General features: G+C 34.6%; 1 protein-coding gene across 4 annotated transcripts in view; it reads left to right on the plus strand.

Annotated features, from left to right (window-relative positions):
* The window catches only part of LOC118735299 (protein rolling stone), a 139,282-nt gene that overhangs the window by 114,952 nt on the left and 5,764 nt on the right, over positions 1–18,566 (plus strand). For all 4 annotated transcript variants that reach the window (XM_036464970.1, XM_036464973.1, XM_036464971.1 and 1 more), the window contains one exon: positions 16,647–16,875. In XM_036464970.1, coding sequence (XP_036320863.1) covers positions 16,647–16,875 — 229 coding nt within the window. The remainder of the gene's footprint in view (positions 1–16,646; positions 16,876–18,566) is intronic.

Consider the following 18,566-nt stretch of genomic DNA (forward strand, 5'->3'; position numbering starts at 1 on the left):
AAAAAGTGACCACGGTGGCACAGAGAAGAAGTTTAACTTTACCTCGAGTTGTGTGAATGACAATCATACCCAATTCGACAGCTAACGAGCTTTGATTGAGATTATATTTATATGTAAACGTACTTTTATGGTTTGCCGTACGCATATGTATGTTTACACATCAAATTTCATGTGTACCTAGTACTCACGCCTTTTCTTTTTTAACCGATTGATGGCGTGTTGAAAAAAGGCTATATATGTTTTTTCGTCTGACCCTTGAAACTTTAGGCTGTATGCAACTAAAACAACAAAAGAAAACCAAAGATTAATAAATAAATGTTATTAGAATATTATTACGCAAATATAACCACACACGTTTTAGTGCTGCTGTCACAGTTAAAGTTCTAACTGGTAGTTTAGTGACTGTCCCCTTCCAACAGTAGTTGCGAGCCATATCGTCGGTCAAAATTTTCCTCCAAGATTCCTTAATAAATTGCACGCCATTTCCCGATATCACAGATTTAAATTCCGCAACCTATAAAATGAAATTTGAGTTTTCCTTATTTTAACTTTATAAAAATGTTATTTTGTAACGCTCACCAAGTCATTAAATTTATTTTCCGACGTTTGCAGTTTATTTTTAAAGTGTTTAAATTCGGAATCGGTGTTGAATGGGGTTTTTGGTAAAATAGCCTTCCTCGTTGTAGACTTTGTGGAATTGTTGGTTTTTACCTCCTCTAGAACTCGCTTTAACAATTTTTGGGTTGTAGCATGTTCTAAAAATAAAATATTTTATATGTAGCCATTGTTTTCGTTAGTTTGAAAATTTCATATACCATTTAAAAAACTTTTGTGGAAAAGGTCCATGTGAGCCCTCAGTTCAATCAACTCTAAAAAATAAATAAATATAATTTATTAAAGGAAAATTTGTTTTAAATTGATGAAATAAGTTACCTTTTTTTGTCGCTGGTTCATTTTCATTTGAAGTAGGTGTTTGAGTATGGAAGTATTCATTAAGATCAGTCTATTCATGAATTAGTGGTATGAAAAAGAACTTATTATGTTCATAATTTGTAAACATAACTATATTATTTAAATTTGTTCGGTCGAATGTTGGAAGTCTTCGTCTGATAATTGTAGGTTTTCGGAAAAAAAATATTGAATTGTGACGATTTGGTTGGCAAAAAGAAAAAGTCTCTCAAATTTAAAACTTCTTTTGCTACGATATGAGAAGTCGTACCATTGAAAGATATTGATAAAATAGTAAATATTTTATTCTGAATGCAATAAAAATTATCAGGAGGTTTTGTGGATAAATAGTAAAGATCTGTATTTAATGAGACCACCAGGCTTTTTTATAGACGACATTATTTTTTTTCTTAGTCGTGTGTTGGGAATTCCACGAGTTCTCTTGTACCAATCGGTTATAGATTTGTGCAGCAATCTGATGCTTTTTTTTGCACTTTCTTTTTAGTTTACATAAAAAGTTTTCGAACTTAAAAGCGCTAATGCATCATTGGCTAAGTATGTGAGGCAATGAAAATTAAAAGTTAAGAAATTTTCTTCATAAAGGCGAGGTGTATTTTTAACAAATTCATTTAACAGTTTATTAGCATAATCATTTAATTCCAAGGACGATTTTTCATTTAATAAAATTCTTATTCCCAGGCTAAGCATTAAAAAATGAGTATATCTTTCAGGGTCTAAAATATCACCAAGTACGAATATGCCTGTATATAAAAGAAATAATCTTAGTTCTGTGGCTTTAAATCTCTGTAACTCACTTAAGCTCCTTGGACGCCTAGAAAATTCTTTTGGTACTTGGTTACTTAAAAAGAGTAATCTCGAATTTAGTAAATTAAGAGTTTTAGCTTTTAATGAAAAACTCTTATTTCTTTGCCTGACCCAAGCGAAAAGTAAAGTTTTTGTAACGCCCAGACATACAACATGCATGTAATCGTTAGGGAATGATTTCACGATGTCAATTGACAACCTTTCAAGAGCTATTGGTTCTAATATTTTATGAAGATTAGGGTCTGAACGGGAACGAAAATCTAAATCATTTCTGGAATTATTTGTTTCACTTGGAAAAATCATTCTGTGATTAGATGATTTTCCTTTCTGGGTACACTTAAGACAACAGAAAAATCCAGTGTGCCGCTTAATTCTTAGTACGAATTATCCTGCTGGTGCATCACAAATGAATGCCCGACAACTAATAGAGTATGTCTTATTCGCTAAAGAAATACCTCCTGATTTTATTAAGTTGTTTAGCTCATCAATGAACTTTCCAATATAAATATTTGGACACAACGGCTTGCTTTGCCCACAATAAGCACCCACAACCATTGCATCTGGCGTGCCATTTATATTAACGAGTATCGGCCAAGTTTGTGAGTTTGAACTTTTCGCTAAGGGAAGACCATCTATATTTATATTAAGCTTGATATCGGTGGAATCCAAACTGTTGTTTAACAAAAAATCTATTAACAAATCCTTGAGCCCATAATGGACATACTCTGCTGACCCCATTTTCTCAACAGGTGCTGATTTGGGAGTACACTTTAGGGTGCTAGCGTCTTTTGGAAGACTCTTTATATGTTCACTCAAAAATTCCAGTAGACAGTTAGTCGCCTCGTTAGAAATATTAAACCTGACTACCCATGACGCTAATTTTTCTTTCAATCCAACTCCATTTATGCATAAATCTTCTTGCGAGCTATCGGATTCTGGTGAACTGTCTTCTGCACTAGATATAATACTGTCCGTCTTAGTGAGGAACTCTTGATTACTGATCGACATTGAAGGCGTCACAGTCAAGTTTTGAGTCGTCCGTGTACAGTCCGACAGTAAGTCTACCACTTGATTCACTTCGCGTTTTATCTTCTTTGAAGACATTATTTACTTTTTTGGTAATTTTCCTCTTTATATAGCTCGATAATTAAAAATTCCTTTCTATATCACTTTTTACGTATCTACACGTCGATTTTTTGCTTTGGAATGCATATGTTTTGTCTACGCTGCCACTTGCATATTTTTGTGTGTTCATAGCAGTGCTGCCATGTTGGAGAAAATTGTTTTTCTCAACTTTATCTCAGTCAAATGTTAGAGATGAGTTGGAGAATGACGTTGGATATCAACTTGAGAGCTATGGATTTCTCTTGGAGAAATATTTTTTTGTTTATTGGGTTGATCACCTGATTAAGCGTGTAACATCCCTGAGTGTAGTTATGCTGATTTAGCTTGGCACTCAGTAAGCGGTCTCTAGTCTCTAGTCACTAATAGTGACTTTTGATGGTGAACTTGGATTTTGAGACTACATATTTGGTATTCAGTAAGCTGTCTCACGTCTCTAGGCTCAATACAAAGTCACTAATTTGTCAGCTGGCTAAGATCAGGTCACAAAAATAAAAATATGGAGGAAAACTTAATTGCTTTCCATGTTATTAAAAAAAAATGCGAAAATGAAGCGAGGAAATTTGTTCAACAACAATTTCCTTAGGAAATTAACCAAAATGCTTTAATCCAAGGAAAAATAATAATTTTTTGTTTGTAAAACATTAAAATCTAAAAATTAATGAGAAAAATAAAACTAATAAAAAAATATATAGAAATATTAATTAAAAGAATATAACAAATCCACTACGCCCGAGGAGGACTCGAACCCGGACCCTCTCGACCGGCAGCTTATTGCTTTGACCACTCGGCCATTGCGACCCTTTGGGACGCGCCAAAAGGCATACATAAACGCTATCAGTTGACTGTCTGTGTTTGTTTTCACCACACATTTTTGGTGAACTTTTTGTGACTCTCCTACTGAATACCCAAATAATCTCAAGTCACAAAAAATAGTCAGTAATTGCTGATATTGAATTTAGTGACTTGAGGTGAGACTGAATTACTGAATCGCTGGGTTAATTTTTATTTAAGTTAACAGAATAGGTCACTTGAATCAAACCAAAAATTCGAAAATTAAAATAATTTTCACTTAAATCAATGTGGTGAAACGCAGCCTTAAATTATTCTAATTTTACTTTTTCAACAGGTGGCAATCCTCTTCAAACAAAAAAAAAATGTAAGTGCGCCTGGGCCACACTGTAGAAGTGAAACTTACGTTACTTATCTATCTATACATACACACATCTGCTTTTGCTTAAGGTTATATTTTTTTGCTTTTTTTCTATCAATGTACTGCACTGCGCTGTTCGTTTTAATAACATTCATGTTATTCTGTTTTTCTATTATCTTCATTTTTATCTTTATACTCTATCGATCAATGACAAATTCGATAAAACTTTCAATAGCAACATCGATAATATCATTGGTAGCTAAATCGATAAAAATATCGATAACAGAATCGAGGACAAATTCCATAAAAATTTCAACAGCAACATCGATAATACCATTGGTAGCTAAATCGATAAAAATATCGATAACAAAATCGATAAATATCGATAACAAAATCGATAAATATCGATAAAAAAATCGATAAATATCGATAACAAAATCGATAAACATCAATAACAAAATTGATGACGAAATCGATAAATATCGATAACAAAATTGATAACTATCGATAACAAAATCGATAAATAGCGATAACAAAATCGGATATGTATCGATAACAATATTGATAAATATCGCCAACAAAGTCGATAAATATCGATAACAAAATCGACAAGAATGGATGACAAAATCGATAATTATCGATAACAAAATCGATGAATATCGATAACAAAATAGGTAAATATCGATAACAAAATAGGTAATTATCGATAACAAAATCGACAAATATTGATAACATAATCGATAAATATCGATAACAAAACCGATAAAAATATTGATTATTTTATCGATAAGTCTCGAGAATCCCTAAAATCTCTAAAATCCCAAAATAGTTCCCAGATTGAGTCTCTGTGTCTCTCCCTATATCCTTTCCTCTATAATTACCTCTATTTTTATCTTCCCCCTATCTTCATCTTTGCTTTTATCGGTATCCTCATCCTCCCCTTTGTCTTTATCATTTTCTTCATCTACATATTCCCCTTCACAGTTGCCCTTTTATATATAAGTAAAGTGTTTAAGTTTACCTTGGTCTTCACTTTTGCCTTTATCTTTACGTAGTATAGCATTAACACCCCCATTGAGCTCATTAACTTTGGTTGTTAAGGCGTCCATTAAAATACAAGAGTAAATGTAAGTTTTTTCTTTAATTAATTATTTTTATAACAGAATCAAGGCTAAATATTTTTATAGCACAGTACGATAATGCAATCAAATTTTTCTTGTTTGGCACACAGTGGCTCGTTAAATTTATATTTCTTTTATATGCGTTTTTTTTTTTGGTTGGTATTATTTTTCTTCTTTTTTGTTGTTGCTTGAAATTACCGCTCTTTTCTTACACTTTGACAGTTTCCTGCAAAAGAACAAGAAAAGAACCGTAAATAGGTTTGTGAAACTTTTACCGTGTTCTGATGTGAACGGCGATATGTACCAGGTTGGCGTTTCACAGTACATTAGTCTTTAAATGCTTTGAGTTCTGGTCAAGGAAGGGCTGTGTAATCCTTTCTAGTCGTCAACACTCAGATTGAAGGCAACCTACTAAGGCACAGCTTGCTCCAGAACATAATTTTGGACTTATCGCAATCCCCAGTGTGTTCTGATGTGTACGCTGGAAGTGCCATCGAAATCAAGGAGTGGCTGCCGTGTTCTTATGTGAACGACAACGTGCACCCAAAACGGGCGTACCTAGACTAAGACTGGTGGCTATTGCAGGATCACAAAATATGTCAACCAATTGGCTTTGTGGTGGTGGGTTCCGGCCTAGGAGTATAGGGACGCGGATCCGCCTAGCCAATAAGATTGCGCAAGGATATCCAGTTCTGTGACTATGGAGGCGTCAAAGGTTTTCACTTTCTCTTTTGATATCGTTAAAATTTACATGTGTCGAAGATTTCACTTCCTTTCATTCTTTGTTATAATATTTGATTCAAGCATGTACCTGACGTTCTTCGGAGTCACAAGACATTTTACACTAATGTTATTCCTGTATCAGCCAACAAGCACTGACAGGAGAGAACGCAGTAATTTATAGTCTAAGCCTGATGTTCATCGTGGTCACAGGACTTAGCAGTGTTTAATTAATTAACTTATTGCACTTATGAGCCTTTTTGACAGCTTTATTTTTATTATTTAAGTTGTTTGACCTCTTCTCGGAAGAGGAGCTTTTATACTCTGGAGTGCCCCGTGGGGATCGCAGAGCTAAGCTAATATTATAAACCGGAAGGTCCTGATGAACCGCGGTTTCGAAATATTTTGTTATGTGGATGTACAAGCCTTTTTTTATAATTTAATTTTTTACAGTAAACCCGCTTAAGTACCTCACGAAAAATGTCAGCTGTTTGAGGTACTTAGGCGGGTTGGGTACTTAAAAAAAACCGCTTAAGTACCCGCATCGAGGTAACAAAACCGATAAAAATATCGATTATTTTCTCGAGTATCCCTAAAATCTCTAAAATCCCAAAATAGTTCCCAGATTGAGTCTCTGTGCCTCTCCCTATATCCTTTCCTCTATAATTACCTCTATTTTAATATTCCCCCTATCTTCATCTTTGCTTTTATCGCTATCCTCATCCTCCTCTTTGTCTTTAATTTATGTTTATCATTTTCTTCATCTACATATTCCCCTTCACAGTTGCCCTTTTATATATAAGTAAAGTGTTTAAGTTTACCTTGGACTTCATTTTTGCCTTTATCTTTACGTATCTTTGTTTTTGTTTTTATACCCGAGCGCACTTGTGCACAAGGGTATTATAACTTTGTTCACATAACGGTTGTTTGTAACAGGCAAAACGAATCGAGATAGATATAGACAAATGTATACATAAATGATCAGAATGAAAAGAGAAATCGATTAAGCGGTGACTGTCTGTCCGTCCGTCCGTCCGTCTGTGCACACGATAACTCGAGTAAAAATTTAGATATCTTAACGAAACTTGGTACGTTAACTTCATTTGGGCGTAGGACGGATGGTATTGAAAACGGGCGACATCGGACAATAACCACGCCTACCTCCCATATAACGGTAATTTTAAGAAATACGAAAACTGCGATATTTTAGTAACTACTGAAGATAATTCAATCAAAATTGATACTTACAATGAGTTTCAGACGGAAAACATGAATATTATAAATTTTTGGAAAATGGGCGTAGCCACGCCCACTTATGGTTACATGTGTATATCTTGGTAACCGCTGCACCAATTTCTTCCAAACTTGGCAAAGTTGTTGGCCTTAGTACAGCATACTAAATGGCTGAAAATTTAAAAAATCGGACAATAACCACGCCTACCTCCCATATAACGGTAATTTTCAGAAAAACGAAAACTGCGATATTTTAGTAACTACTGAAGATAATTCACTCAAAATTGATATTTGCAATGAGTTTTAGACGACAAATAAGAATATTACAAAATTTTGGCAAATGGGCGTAGCCACGCCCACTTATGGTTACATGTGTATATCTTGGTAACAGCTACACCAATTTCTTCCAAACTTGGCACAGTTGTTGGTCCTGGTACAGCATACCAAATGGCCGAAAAGTTGTAAAATCGGACAATAACCACGCCCACATCCCATATAGCGGTAATTTGGAGAAATACAAAATCTTCGATAAATCAGTAAATATTGAAGCTAATTTATTCAAAATTGATGGTTGCAACAATTCTTTACCAAGAAATACGTTTATGACAAAATTTTGGAAAATGGGCGTAGCACCGCCCACTTGTGATCACATATATGTATCTCGCTAACCGTTCCAGCAATTTGTACCAAGCTCGGTATGGTTAATGCGCTTGCCACATAAAATCAAACCGTTGAAAATTGTTGAAATCGGACTAAAATTGAGGCCGCTTTTCATATAACGGTAAATTTCAGAAATGCTTGAAATTTCAATATTTCGAAATTTAAGGACGCTAATTTACTTAAAATGTATACACCCCGGCTTATCATGTAGCGGTAGCTTTCGGAAAGGAGGAAAACATATATTTAATAACTACTTGCGCCGGGTATTTAATGTACGGCTCCGCCCGAACTTAGACTTTCTTGCTTGTTATTTTTAAATTTTTATACCTGAGCGCACTTGTGCACAAGGGTATTATAACTTTGTTCACATAACGGTTGTTTGTAACAGGCAAAACGAATCGAGATAGATATAGACAAATGTATACATAAATGATCAGAATGAAAGAGAAATCGATTAAGCAGTGACTGTTTGTCCGTCCGTCCGTCCGCCTGTGCGCACGATAACTCGAGTAAAAATTGAGATATCTTAACGAAACTTGGTACGTGGACTTCTTTTGGGCGTAGGACGGATGGTATTGAAAATGGCCGAAATCGGACAATAACCACGCCTACCTCCCATATAACGGTAATTTTCAGAAATACGAAAAGGGCGATATTTTAGTAACTAATAAAGATAATTCACTAAAAATGTATATTTACAATGAGTTTTAGACGAGAAATAAGAATATTAAAACATTTTGGCAAATGGGCGTAGCCACGCCCACTTATGGTTACATGTGTATATCTTGGTAACAGCTGCACCAATTTCTTCCAAACTTGTCACAGTTGTTGGTCCTGATACAGCATATCAAATGGCCGAAAATTTTTAAAATCGGACAATAACCACGCCCACTTCCCATATAACGGTAATTTAGAGAAATACGAAATCCTCGATAAATCAGTAAATATTAAAGCTAGTTTTTTCAAAATTGATGGTTGCAACAATTCTTAACAAAAAAATATGTTTGTGATAAAATTTTGGAAAATGGTCGGGGCACCGCCCACTTATGATCACATCTATGTATATCGGTAACCGTTCTACCAATTTGTACCAAACTCGGTATTTTTATTGTGCTTGCCACATAAAAGCAAACCGTTTAAAATTGTTGAAATCGGACTAAAATTACGGCCGCTTTTCATATAACGGTAAATTTCAGAAATGCTTGAAACTTCAATATTTTGAAATTTAAGGACGCTAATTTACTCAAAATTGATACACACCGGCTTACAATGTAGCGGTACCTGCGCCGGGTATTTAATGTTCGGCTCCGCCTGAACTTAGACTTTCTTACTTGTTTTATATAAGAATATTGTTTGCGCTTTCACCAAACCCACCAAAATCACGGATTCAAGCCACTGAAAACATTTAGACAAATTCAAAAACAATTCGTCTAAATTTCGAACTTTTTACTGTGAATTTTTAGAAAACTTTTGGGTATGCTGTTTCATAGCGTGAAATTACATACTTGTCCATTTTTTCTTTTTTAATACCCGAGCGCACTTGTGCATAAGGGTATATTAATTTTGTTCACATAACGGTTGTTTGTAACAGCCAAAACCAATCGAGATATGTAGATATAGACAAATGTATACATAAATGCTCAGAATGAATAGAGAAGTCGATTAAGCGATGTCTGTCTGTCCGTCCCTCCGTGTACACGATAACTCGAGCAAAAATTGAGATATCTCAACGAAATTTGGTATGTAAGTTTCCATTAATCCAAGGTAGGTTGGTATTGAAAATGGGCGAAATCGGACTGTAACCAAGCCCACTTCCCATATAACGGTAATTTCCAGAAATACGAAAACTGCGATATTTTAGTAACTGCTGAAGATAATTCACTCAAAATTGATATTTACAATAATTTTCAGACGAAAAATAAGAGTATTATTATAAACGCCCACTTATGGTTACATGTGTATATCTTGGTAACCGCTGCACCAATTTCATCCAAACTTGGCAAATTTGTTGGCCTTGGTACATCATACTAAATGGCAGCAAATTTAAAAATCGGACAATAACCACGCCCACATCCCATATAACGGTAATTTAGAGAAATACAAAATCTTCGATAAATCAGTAAATATTAAAGCTAATTTATTCAAAATTGATGCTTGCAACAATTCTTTACCAAGAAATACGTTTATGGTAAAATTTTGGAAAATGGGCGTGGCACTTATATGTATACGGTAACCGTTCTACCAATTTGTACCAACCTCGGTATTTTTATTGTGCTTTCCACATTAAAGCAATGAGTTGAAAATTATTGAAATCGGACTAAAATTGAGGCCGGTTTTCGTATAACGGTAAATTTCAGAAATGCTTGAAACTTCAATATTTCGAAATTCGAAAAGTTTACTCAAAATTGATACACCCCGGCTTACCATCTAGCGGTAGGTTTCGGAAAGGTGAAAAAAACATATATTTAATAATTGCGCCGGGTATTTAATGTTCGGCTCCGTCCGAACTTAGACTTTCTTACTTGTTACCTTTGCCTTTATCCTTTTCTTCATTTGTGTACGTAGTCACCTTTACTTTCATTCTTGTATTGGTCTTTTTCTAAGTGTTATTCTTTAACCTTTTATTAGCAAATTTTTGTTAAATTAATACGATATGCATACACACAAAAAGCACTTGTTTCAGCACCAACCATTTCCGTTGCACCATTTCCTTTGCACCATTTCCGTTGCATCATTTCCGTTGCATACACGCAAGAAGTACTTGTTTCAGCCCCAACCATTTCCATTCCACCATTTCCGTTGCATCACTTCCGTTGCATAATTTCCGTTGCAACATTTCCGTGTGCCATTGCCGCTGAATTTGCCAATTTACTCCCAACCAACCAACCGCCACTAAAGAAGTTTCACTTCAAAAATGCAAATGCTCTAACTAAAATTTCGTTACACTCTTTCGTTTGACACCCATATTTTAATATTTCCTATAACTTGTGTATAAATTAACAAATTTTTACTTTTAAAACAGGCCGCCTCTTTCTTACCTCTTTCGTCTGGTACCCATATGGGGATACGTATTTGATCTACCTAATCCCATTAATTCAAATTTAATTTGATTTGTAAAAAGGTGGCAACTATCCTACATGTACTTAGTTAAGAAATAAATACTTAAAACATTATTTCGGTTGATAGCCATATTTAAATAATTGTTTTAACTTTTTAAATAATTCGAATTTAATTTTTAGCAGGTGGCAAGTTTTTTCGAAAAAGTAAAACCTTATACACATCTACAGGCCAAGCCCTTTAATTTGACACCTTACTTTTGGAAATCGAACGAACGGCATTGATTATTAAATAATTTGAACTAAATTTTTTAACAGGTAACAACTCTTTTCAAAAAAATTGATTATAACCCGAACTAAGTAGAATTCTCCTTTCTTTGTTGCCGGAAAAGAGGGGCGGAAGTATTTTTACGCAGAACTTCTTTCTGGACGAAAAATCCCTTCGCGTATTATATATATATATATATATATATACATAGATATCACAGCACTGAAAAAAAAAATCATTTTAAATTGATTTAATATTCGTAGATAGTGAACGTGAACACGAAATTTATTGAAAAAAAACTCATGGCCTTCATTAAAGTGTGGGAGCGCGAGATATTTTTTGCAAACATTTTGAGTGCAATGATTGTTGTGTTTTGTAATTATTAAACGAATGAGGAAATATTAGTGATATTCGCGCTTCTGTGTATTCGTTATTTCTTCCGTAAATGTAACTGGATGAGCGTGTGATTGTTGTTGCCCTGTGGGGAAAATCACCAGTTTTGAACTCGTGCGCTTCTAGTACATTTAGAACCACTACTAGTTCGCGATAAATTTCTTTTGCATGCAAACAACTGGCGAATTTAACACAGCGATGTCATAGGAATTGGAAATTGTCCCCCGTTGCATTACCTTTTCTATAGTTCAGAACCAGTCCTAAATTCGACATATGGGATCTAGTTCGTTTTGCACCCCATTTTCTATAGTTTCGAACCAGTTGTAAACGAAAAAAGTAACAAGATGGGTTTTGGGTTACCATGGTAGCAATTTTTATTATTTGCAGAGAAATTTATTTTCAATCTGAAATCAAATTTATTTGAATGAATGTAAATGATTTGTGCATTTGAAAACACGTTTACATACCTTTGGCTATACTATTAAATATTAGTTTTGTATTACCAAACTATGAAAAAGCATCTGCGACGTGCAGACTGGAAGCGTATTTGAACGAAAAACCCGCCAAGCAAAAATCTATTTAAAGTAAACAAGCACCCGCTGCATCCCTTTTTCAGTAGTTTGGAACTAGTTCAAAATTTCCAGATGAGTTCTAGTTCGTTCTGCATCCCTTTTTCTATAGTTTTGAACCAGTTCTAAATTCGTCATTTTAGATATAGATTTCTAAGATTGTTTTTTAAAAGTACCACATACCGCTGGTTCGGACTGGTTCGTTTTTGACGATAAAGATCTAGTACGGGACTACAAATTTGGTTCACCAGTTCGGGGTTTCCCTACAGGGTGTATGTGTATTTGTTGTACCGCTACCCTCCAGTACTGCTGGAGTCAATCGCTACTTTTGAACCGCTACTGCACCGACTCCAAGGTAAGTAGCTACTCTACTATGGAACCAGTCAGAAGTAGAATAGCGGAAAACTACGACAGAGGGCGCCCATAAATCACGCAAGTGGCTAGTGTGACCGCGGGCTTGTAAAAAATTGTAGCAGAAAAGAGACTTAAAATGTATCAATATGTATCACTTCTTTTCATTTAAGTATCAAACATCAATATGGAATAAAACCAATAATTTTTATGAAAAACCATTTTCCAAAACAATTTAACATTTATTGCACGAGCAAGTTGAAATTATTTCCCGAAAGCGATTTGCGTAATTTCAGTTGCAGTTACACCTTGCAATTTTTATTGCCAAAAGTGATTTCTGCAAATCTGCAAAAAGGGCTTTCTGACTGTTTACACGGGAAAGTAGACTTTCGATTTTGCATTTTGACAGCAAAATGCGTAGAAAAAGAGCTAGCATTCCCACGTTTAACCACACCTTTAGTCTGGTAAATTATGCTTATCAACCGCTGATTCGTAGCTTTTTTCCTAAAAAATTTAAGGAATTTTATTTACTCAAATGCGTTATGCCTTTCGGCAGCGGGCGAATTCAAAATTGGGTGAATATCGTACAGCTGATTGCAGTTTACCAACTACCAGAGAAGTTATCAAGCTTCCACCACGATAATTCCGTAACCGGTAAACCGATACTAAAATAATTTTACACAAACAAAATACATGGGGAAATTTACCGCAAAACTCCACATGCAAACACCGATGGCTTACCAACTGTCATTTTGACAAGCAGCATGATTGCAAGTTTTTGTGTGTGGGCATTTTGATATCTTAATATGTATAAGCATCTCAATTTCCGTGGTTAAAAATATTTAAATCTTAAAAAGCTTGCTGAATGACTTCCTAAATCGAAATCATAAATAATCCAATAGGGAAGAGATTCTTATTTTGACTTAATATTAATATTTCATCGATGGTGCCACCAGCACGCTTTCTTCTGTGTGAAAATATGGCTGTCAAACTATCAAATTGCCTGCAATAGATGTCAAGCAATAAGCGCTGACATATATTGCAGCCCATGAGAAATAGGCGGTATGCATTGGAAATATATTTTGTGACATGGTTATCACGACATTGGTGTTTTCCTGTAGAAACAGGGCCTTACCGAGCACCGAGTTACCAAGCCCTAATTTTTGTTATTGAACATAGCGAAAATAAAAAAATGCAACGCTATGATACTGTTGGTTTATTCCCTTTTTGACGTTTTTCGTCATGGACCATGAATCACAATACATGAAAGGTACGTTCAGTGAACGACAATGAAGTTTTGGATATATGTTGCCACAGGTGCACAACATGTTTTGTAATGCATACACATTTTTTTCTTTTGTAACAGATTTTTTTCTTTTGTATTTGGAAAAGTATCAAAACTAAATAAAAAGTATCTCTCCGAAATTCATCCAAAAAGGTATCACTTTTGATCCATTTGGATCAAAACGGTCAAACTGCAAGTGACTACTTTAGTAACTCCCGGTAATGCAGAGAGAGCCGATGGTGACTACCGCCTAGGACATTGCCTTGTAAAAGTAGTCGATGAAATACACTGCAATTAGTCGGTCGTTAATTGACGGTGTTTATCAGGTTGCTACCGATTCAGCAGTCCTGTAGTCACTCCCCCGTACTGCAGGGTAGCAACAACAAATCACACGCTCATTCAGTTATAATTAACTCTTTAAACGCTAGTGTTACATATATGTAACGCTCGAATTTCGCAGACTAATATTATTGTTATGAAAATTTTTATTAAATAACAAGGATTCGCGAGTGTTACATATAAGGGGATATAAAAAATGATTGATTTCAATCTGAATTCAATGTAAATCCTTGGGAGCATCGCGTAAAGTTCTTCTAACGTCGGATAGCAGAAAAGAGAAATTTCCCGACTCTGAGAGAAAATGTCAACAAATGTCCCGCAAAACTCGCGCATGCTGCCAAAAAAAAAAGATTTTAAATAAGGATGGAGAAATTCCAATCTCCTTTTCACACTTGATTTAAGGTGCCCTTATTAAATGTTATTGCATATTGCTTCAATGGTGCTATCATTTATTAACGCATTAAAGTGGGACTTTTATAAGCAAGGATCATTCCAAAGATACGAATGAAAATGTAAAATTTTAGCTAGCAATATGATATACATTTATATGCGCAAGAAATCCTCCCACCAAATTTTGGAACTTTTCCGCAACTAGGTCGCTATCATTACTTAACGCACTCTTTTATTCCACTAATACATAAGTACGGAAATACTCACATTGTTAAAAATTTTCATTCAATAATCATACAGTAAAAATAAGCTTGTACTTTTTAACTTAATTTAAATTACAAAAAAAAAATCCCAGTGTACACATAACTTTTGTAAACCTATTGTGATTTTACTACAATATAAAAATTTTGACCAGCCCTGCTCTACATTCTAATAGAATTGAATTAGAAAGGCAAAAACTAAGCATATTTCTCTTAAATAATTGCCAATCCAGGTTGAGATGTGATCAAATTTTTTAAGCCCATACACATACCCCGCGTAATATGATGCAATAATGCATACTTTTTGTGGACCGAAAAATAGTAGTGTGGACCGAAAAATAGAATGCCTCCATATGCTGTTGCCTTAAGGCCAGTATGCAGCTCTGAAGAAAAGCAAAAACTCCATATAAAATAACGTACAAGAAATGGCAAAAAATTTTCTTGTGTAAAATTTTCTTGAGGCCGTACGCAATTCTTAAGAAATTTGCTATGCTTTGTACTACGGTTTTCTAAAGTTGTTTTATATGCCTGTTCCATTATTTATTGAGGAAAGAGTGTTTCAAAAGGCTGGTTAAGTATCAGATGTCAAAATTCCTTGGACACACACACGAAATAATGGCAATTTTTTTCTTGACCGTTTTCTTGATAGCTGCGTACTGGCCTTAAAATACGGCTGTGCTGGAAATCGAATGTGCCTCATGTTCAAGGCCTTGCAAGTGCTTCTGGTATTTTGACATTCAGGAAATCAGCAACTCATTTTTATATTTTTTTTAAATAGTAAAAAATCTGCAATGCATGTAAATTGTTTTTTTTTAATAAACTAATCGTGATTTCGTTACTACAAAAAATGTTGCCTTCTCATTGCCCTCTTCTTAGTATTTATACGTAGTGGGCAATGAGAAGGTAACATTTTTCGGTAGAAATAAAAACACCATAAGTTTTTATACGCCGGTAGATTATTCAACTCGTAAACAGAAAATGAGTGGACATTACTTTTTCAATCATCGAAAAATTTTATTTCATATCTGTTATTCAAAAGTTACTCATAGGCCATGGTACAATAAGGTTGTGTAATTTGCCCAACAAGTCGCCAACCATTGCATACGGCTAAATACAACGAAACTTTCAAGGTTAGTCCCATATTTTTATTGAAGTTCTGATTATTCGAGTAGGATTGCAGAGCATATGTTAAAAATCCCAAGTTTAAAAGGCAACGAAACTGCAGGAGTGGTATGTATAGTTAGGCGTGCGAAGAATAACAAGTGAGGCACAGCCTACTTACAGTTGGTCAATATTTGCTTCTGATGCCATATTTTATTTAAATATGTGCTTGAAAAGTACCTGCCTGCCGTGTCAACGAGCTGTACACAGTTAAAAACAAGTTGAAATCGGCTTAAACGTGACATTGCTACTTTGTTTGCCTCTATTAGGGTCATTGGACAAAACAAACTTTGAAAGGCTGACTGCCTGTATGTATTAGCATGGCCCCTAAAAGTGTTCTGAAAAATATTAAACCATCACAGATGTATCCATTATGACCTCAACATTTTGGAGGTGTGCCAGTAGTTAAAGGTACGCAAGGAATCCAACGCTGCGTTGTTCACCTTGAGAATGCTTGATGCCAGTTGATTTTGTTTTAGTGTCGATGTGAATTTCTCATGCCAAGACAGTGTATTCGTAGATAGTAAAGACCCACTCATCACACGATCCAAGCAATACCAAATATGGCAATTGTTTACGAATAAAATATATAGCGTAATGAATAAAGGCTACGGTTGTGGCCATCAGTTGACGCTTAACCGCATTACTAATTAAACAGTCATTAAAAATTTATAACAAATTACACATCTACAATCCGTTCTAAGTACTCTTTGTATGTATTCGTTTGCAATGCTAATGTCTTTTTTTATTTTAATTTTCTTTTACAAAAATGTAATTTTCTTATCCTTACAGTGGCAGAGTCGCACCAAAAGTGTTGCATATTTAATTTATCGGTGGCTTATTGCGCTATTCTTCATCGCCGTCGTCATAGATTCAATGCTCGAAAAGGAGGAGGGTTCATCAACTAATTTCTGGCTGTATTTCATTTACCTAACCAACTGGGGTGTCATGTTTTGCATGCTTACGAATGTAATGGGCGCAATATTGGTGACCACATGGCATTTTCATCCAGAATATGCGGGTTGGTAAATAAAAAATTAGTATATTTTATTGTTATTTGCAAAATTTATAAATACATATACATACATACATATAGTTACGGTGACCATATTTATGAGAGCCGAATATAAGATAAAAAATAATTTTGCCAATTTGTTCCACAACAAGTACAGATCTTAAAGCCTTCTTCATTGATCCTAGATGTACTACCCCTGATACAGTACCCTTATAGTAACATAAAGAATTTGTAGGACTGAAAGAAGTCTGATGAGGAAATGTGGTGAATAGCTATCACTTCTACCATTTTTTCAAATTATTGTTGCTTTTCCACAATAAAAATTTTCATTTAAAACGGCCTCGAGCTCAATATAAATTGTTGAATATAATTGTTATAAAGGCCAAAAAATAACAAAAACAAATAACTTAAGGACGAGCACACCTAAAAGTTAAACATTCTAAAAATAGAATTATTAGCAAAAACCAACAATACCAACAACCACATAATCCAGTGAATTGCAGCGGAATAGCTGCGCTTGACTGTGTTGGCATAACAAAAATGAAAATAGTGGAAAAAAGCAAACGATAATTTACAAGGCGTACTTAGCACGGTGCATAGGCAACTGGCTGAGTCAGTGGGATCGTCGGTTCGAATCCTACTGAAAGAAATCTGATGAGGAAATGTGGTGATTTCCGAAATAGCTATCACTTCTACCATTTTTTCAAATTATTGTTGCTTTTCCACAATAAAAATTTTTATTTAAAACGGCCTCGAGCTCAATATAAATTGTTGAATATAATTGTTATGAAGGCCAAAAAATAACAAAAACAAATAACTTAAGGACGAGCACACCTAAAAGTTAAACATTTTAAAAATAGAATTATTAGCAAAACCAACAATACCAACAACCACATGATCAAGTGAATTGCAGCGGAATAGCTGCGCTTGATTGTGTTGGCATAACAAAAATGAAAATACTGGAAAAATGTAAACGATAATTTACAAGGCGTACTTAGCACGGTGCATAGGCAACTGGCTGAGTCAGTGGGATCGTCGGTTCGAATCCTACTGAAAGAAGTCTGATGAGGAAATGTGGTGATTTCCGAAATAGCTATCACTTCTACCATTTTTTCAAATTATTGTTGCTTTTCCACAATAAAAATTTTCATTCAAAACGACCTCGAGCTCAATATAAATTGTTGAATATAATTGTTATAAAGGCCAAAAAATAACAAAAACAAGTAAAATTACAATATTCTACGTTTAGGGCGAACTTTTGATGCAGTGTACTTTTATTTCACACGTAGACCATGAATCTACAGTCTTGCCTGCCACTAAATTTCATCTGGGATCATTCTGTCATCTTGGATTTTAAGTTTTTTTTGTATTTTTTTGCGATTAGCAAGCTTATTTTGCATTTTTTCATAAAAAACGACTGAATACAAATTTGTAGACAATTTAATTTTCCATGCTTTTAATATATGAGTTTTTTAAAAAGTTGCAAACACGTAGCATATTCAAATGCCAAAGTTGAAGAGAATTCGATTCTCCATAACTCTTGTACGAACATTATTTTTGTGCGACGCTTAGATCACGACCGGGAACGTATAAACATAGCTATGTAAGGGAAGCGGCGTCAAATTCATTTCCACATCACGTCAAATTCTTTAGGACGGATTACAAAGATTAAGGTCTTAAAATGATCGCAAAGATGT

This window comes from Rhagoletis pomonella, unplaced genomic scaffold (assembly GCF_013731165.1).
Source record: "Rhagoletis pomonella isolate Grant_MI unplaced genomic scaffold, Rhpom_1.0 Rhpom_scaffold_00003, whole genome shotgun sequence".
NCBI classification, from domain to species: Eukaryota; Metazoa; Arthropoda; class Insecta; order Diptera; family Tephritidae; genus Rhagoletis; species Rhagoletis pomonella.